General features: G+C 35.9%; 1 protein-coding gene across 1 annotated transcript; it reads right to left on the bottom strand.

Moving 5' to 3' along the window:
- LOC141631769 (protein FAR1-RELATED SEQUENCE 1-like) lies at nucleotides 1–3,049 on the bottom strand. Its single transcript, XM_074444392.1, has 3 exons — nucleotides 2,956–3,049; nucleotides 1,292–2,202; nucleotides 1–714 (listed from the first exon to the last, which is right to left on the bottom strand). The coding sequence occupies exons 1-3, from the start codon at nucleotides 3,047–3,049 to the stop codon at nucleotides 1–3; spliced, it is 1,719 nt and encodes a 572-aa protein (XP_074300493.1).
- Between the last annotated feature and the right edge of the window lie 2,003 nt (nucleotides 3,050–5,052).

Raw genomic sequence — 5,052 nt, 5'->3', positions numbered from 1 at the left:
TCATACTCTCCCAGGACAATTCCGACTATCATGGAATCCTAATTCTCCGCAAGCATTGCATTTCCTGGCCGCTTTCTTCTGTTCTTTTGTAGCTTTTTCCTTTTGGGACATCATTCTTTTTCCAGACCCTTTTGTTTTTGACTGAATAGGAGGTAAGACAACCACTTCCTTTGGTATTTTTGTTCCTAAGAGCATCTCAAGTTCCCTATTCTTCTTTCTCAGCCTATCACCCGTGGTACTACTACTACTACATTCTGACGTACTGGTTTGTGCGCTTATCTTATCTTTAAAATCTTTCAAAATTCCCAGCAATTCGTCAACATACTCAGTTTTTTGTTCAGCGAGCGTCACACACGAGAACACCTCGGACCATAAGGTACCAATTTTGTGCCGTCTAACATCTAATGAGTTACAATCTTCAATTAAAGTATGTGGCACATTATTACAAATCGGCTGACATGTTGCCAATTTGCTCCACCGACTTAACGATCTTCGTTCCGGAACATTGTCAAGGCCTTGTTCTTTCAACAAGTAAAGCGCATGACGGCACAAAATTCCATGTCTCTCGAACTTTTTACAGGTGCAGTTCACTTTCATTTCGTCAGAGATAAAGTTAACATAGTAAACCTTGTCTTTTTCACGATCAATAATGGGGATGCCGTCATTGGTAGTAACCCCTAATATTTTAACACCACAGGTGAAACAAGCAGCCACCTACTCGTTTTTAAATTCAGAAAACATCACTGGGGTGTAGAACTCAGAAGCGTGTTTTTCCAAAGGGTGAGGCGTTTCTAGATCAGGGAAGGAGTTTTTTGACTCGGCTATTAATTTGGATTGTTTCCATCGCTGAGCATCCATAGCACTCTCATACCTCATAAGAAACTCAACCAAAGTTAAGTGTGGGTTCATGAAATTTCCGAAAAAGCTATTCTCGGACTCAGACCTGGACGTGGTTCTCATTAGTCCACCCATAAATAAATCCCTGAAATATGCTGGGATCCAATAAGCCCTTTTGTCAAACATGGTATCTAACCATTCATTGCCGGTCAGCCCGTATGAAGATATAACTGAGCACCACCGTTCCTCAAACTCAGACGGTTCAATATCTTCTGCCCAAACACAGGAGCACAACTCTTTCATGAAGTTAGTTTCCCGATATAGCGTAGTTCCGATCTTGTCGCGGCAGCTTTTTCATGATATGCCACATGCAATATCTGTCTTTGAGTTTTGTCCCGAACTTTGTTTTAACCCCTGATCTTATGCCCCTATCTTGATCAGTAATTATGCATACAGGATACTTATTGCTCATTGCACTTAGAAAATTCTGAAACAACCATACGAAATCCTTATCAGTCTCTTTCCTTATAAGTCCTGCTCCAAATGACACGCATTTTTTGTGATGATCAACCCCCGTGAAAGGGGCAAATATCATTTTATACATGTTCATATTAAACGTCGTGTCAAAAGACGTCATATCACCAAAAAGACTGTAATTCTTTATAGCTATAGGGTCAAACCAACAAACCCTAGATAGTCGACCACGATCGTCAACATCAAAATCAAAGTAGTACGAACTACACATGGCTTTTTTGTGCATGAAATTTTCAATCATCATTTGCGCGTCATACCCTTTAATAAATTTTTTCACATCCCTCCAAAAATTTTTGAAGTCCTCAAGTGATGCCCCTACATTTTGATACCCTTTCACGTACTCTTTGAACATCCTAAAGCTTTGCACAGGCCCCTTATTCACTTTAGAATTCTCAACAATCATGGATTTATGTATAAGGGTTAATTCTCGTGACTCAATCAAATGCACCATGGTGTTTGGTGTTGAGAGGAGGTGGGTGTGTCCTTCATGAAAGTCAACAATCACATATTGTCCTTTTTCATTTCTTCGAAAAACAATATTTGCATTACATAAAATTCTAGTTCTCTGTCTCTTTTTTACCTTCCCTCTAGGCTTACTTTCTCCAGCTTTACTGCACACACAGTACTTAGTCATGACAACCCCATCTATGTTTCGTTGCGTCGACTTCCTCATTTTAAAACCAGAATTAGCAGCATAAGCCTTATAGAATTCTAGCCCATCCTCTAGTTTATCAAAGATCATACCCAAAACAGGCTTCAATTCTATCGCACATACAGGTATTCTTTCCTTCGGGTTTGTCTCAATGATTGGTGAGCCTGCATCTATGCACGCTACACAGTAGAACAGTATGGGTATAAGCAGCAAGTTCAAATAACTAATGCACAACAAATATAATTTTCAGGTACGCTAATTTAGTCAAAAGCACAAAATCAATTAGAAAACAAAAAACCACAGAAATTATCTCAGAAATTTGTGCCTGATCGCTGAAATTTCGTATTTTTCATTACTGTCTACTTAACGTAGACGTCAAGATACATCAATCACGTCTTATAATTTCGTCACAGGCAGAAAGTCAAATGTTTATTACGACACGAATCGGTATATCCCTTAATTATAATTCTAGATACGCTGCTGACAAAACACAAACGCATCAACTATACTAATATACATGTCTTTCATATACGTTGGTCTATAAAGGGCGGTTTCGTTCTTCTACCAGGCACGTTTTCCATATAAGGCAATTACATCAATTATACTAATATTCATGATATTGAACCAAACAGAATACTGTATAGCGTGCATAAGAAATATGATCAGCAAGTGTAATAATCAACTCTAAAACAAACTGCATATCACATACACTAACCAGACCGGTAAGACAACTGTTCATATCCATCAGACTCATCAATTTATAATACCAATCAGGCTAACGATACACGTGCAGCAATCGTAATAATTTGTCTTCCTATGTTTAAATTAGTATGAATACGCATCAAAATGATCAATAGATACATCAATCAGACGATTTTATTGTAACGATTTATAAAAAAGACTCATCTCAACTGATTTGCAGATGTACATACCTAGATGAGATGGTGACTGCACGATATCATTGCTAACAGCTGGAACAATCGCATCAGTATGTTCCCCCAAATCGTTAGAACCCTCAACATCCATAATTTTCTACGATTGAAATAATTCTGGAATGCCAATCGAAATCACAAAATCGATTGTTAATGCATCAATCACACCAAATCAATCAGAAAAATATTATATCAGTACATCAATTAGATGATCAACGCCATTGATTATGATCAATTTCGTCGATTTTGGCGGCTATAGTCTGTGTGTTTTTCGCGGAATTTCCTGTGTTTTCGCGGAAATATTTGATTAGATTTGGGGGAAAAGTTTTGGAAAGTAAAGAGAGAAAGAGATTTTTTGGATTTTTTGTCAAACAGTCGGGTTAGCTGTGTGTTAGCTTTTTTCGAAATTACGCGTGATTTTTTGATTAAACTACTATTGTAGGTCGTTCTCACCGTTTGCACCGAGTGATCGTTCTCACCGTATCCCGCCTCTCTCTCTCTCTCTCTCTCTATATATATATATATATATATATATATATATATATATATATATATATATATAGAGAGAGAGAGAGAGAGAGAGAGAGAGAGAGAGTGAGAGATAAGAGTTTAAATGAGTCCTTCATATCCATTGAGTCCCTAAGTCCCTCTAAGGGTCATTGGATGACTAAATGTATGGTTGAGATGGATTGAGAGGGGATGGATTAAGGAGTACCAAAAATAAAAGGAAAAAGATGGGATGGTTGGATTGAAATGGATGGTTTAGATTGAAAAAAAAAACAAAAATCTTATCACTAATCAATATTCTATACACTAATTAAATTGTCTTTCTCTCTCTAGCCCCTAATTTATCAGTTTTGAGTTTCAGATTTAATGAGTGTAAATGTAATGTTGTATGACTTTTATGAGTGTAACTTTGATTTTTTTAGGTGGTTTTGTATTCAAAAAAATTTACAAGTGTAACTCTAACATTTTACGAGTGTAGCTTTGAAGTTTTTTTAGTGTAATTTTTATTTTTTTATGACGGAAAATTTGAATTTATATAATTTTAACATTTTACGAGTGTAACTTTGATGTTTTACGAGTGTAAATGTAATATTTTAAGAGTGTAAATTTGAATTTTTTGTGCCGAAAATTTTGAATTTATATAATTTTAACATTTTACGATTGTAAATTTGATGTTTTACGAGTGTAAACTTGATTTTTTGTGACAGAAATTTTGAATTTATATAATTTTAACATTTTACGAGTGTAAATTTGATGTTTTACTAGTGTAAATGTAATTAGTTTAAGAGTGTAAATTTGATTTATTAGACAATTTTCTATATAGAAATTTGAATTTATATATTCTTAACATGTCACGAGTGTAAATTTGATGGTTTACGGGTGTAAATGTTATATTTTAAGTTTAAATTTGAAGGTCTACGAGTGTAAATTTGAAGGTTTATAAGTGTAACTTTAATGCTTTACAAGTATAAGTTTGGTCCTTTGAGTATAACTTTGGTCCTTTATGAGTGTAACTTTGGAACTTTACGAGTGAAACTTTAGTCCGTTCACCGAAAAACACCACCACCGTCGTCCTCCACCACCAACTCATACCCACAAAAAGATCTATAGATGATCTAAAAAAACAAAAAAACGAGATATATAACCCACACCCACACCCAAAAAATAGTAGATCTGTAACTTTAACAGAAAATATATAACACCCACAACAAACAATGACTTTTTAAATTCAAAAACAAAAATATATAACAAAAAAGCTGAAAGACAAAAACAAAAAATATAAAAAAAAATTGAAAAAAAAAACAAATAACAGTAAACACAAACACACGAAAGCAGCAACCAAATATAACAACAACAAAAAAGATAAAAATGTGAAATTGGTGGCTTGGTGTGGCGGATCTAGGTGACGGAAAAGGAGGAAGAAGGAAGGTGGTGGTGCATGGTGGTGGGTGGTTCATGGTGGTGGGTGGTGCGTGGGCTGGGGCGTGGTGTACAGATGGTTGTGATGGTAGTTTTGGCAATGGTGGAGAAGGGGTAGTGGCTTGATGTGGTGGTGTCGGGGTGTGAGAATGATGGGTTGGTGGTGTTCGG

Source organism: Silene latifolia, chromosome Y (genome assembly GCF_048544455.1).
Source record: "Silene latifolia isolate original U9 population chromosome Y, ASM4854445v1, whole genome shotgun sequence".
In the NCBI taxonomy this organism is placed as follows: domain Eukaryota; kingdom Viridiplantae; phylum Streptophyta; class Magnoliopsida; order Caryophyllales; family Caryophyllaceae; genus Silene; species Silene latifolia.
Note: the sequence above shows the minus strand (reverse complement) of the source record. Positions and strands in the feature narration are given on the sequence as shown.

Bases quoted from the DNA above. Each gene is read 5' to 3' on its own strand.
- LOC141631769 (XM_074444392.1), bottom strand. From the start codon at position 3,049: ATGGATGTTGAGGGTTCTAACGATTTGGGGGAACATACTGATGCGATT. The intron at 2,203-2,955 runs GTATGTACATCT...TCTACTGTGTAG, and splicing joins GCAGTCACCATCTCATCTAG to CGTGCATAGATGCAGGCTCA. The intron at 715-1,291 runs GTATGCATAATT...AAAAACGAGTAG, and splicing joins CAATGAGCAATAAGTATCCT to GTGGCTGCTTGTTTCACCTG.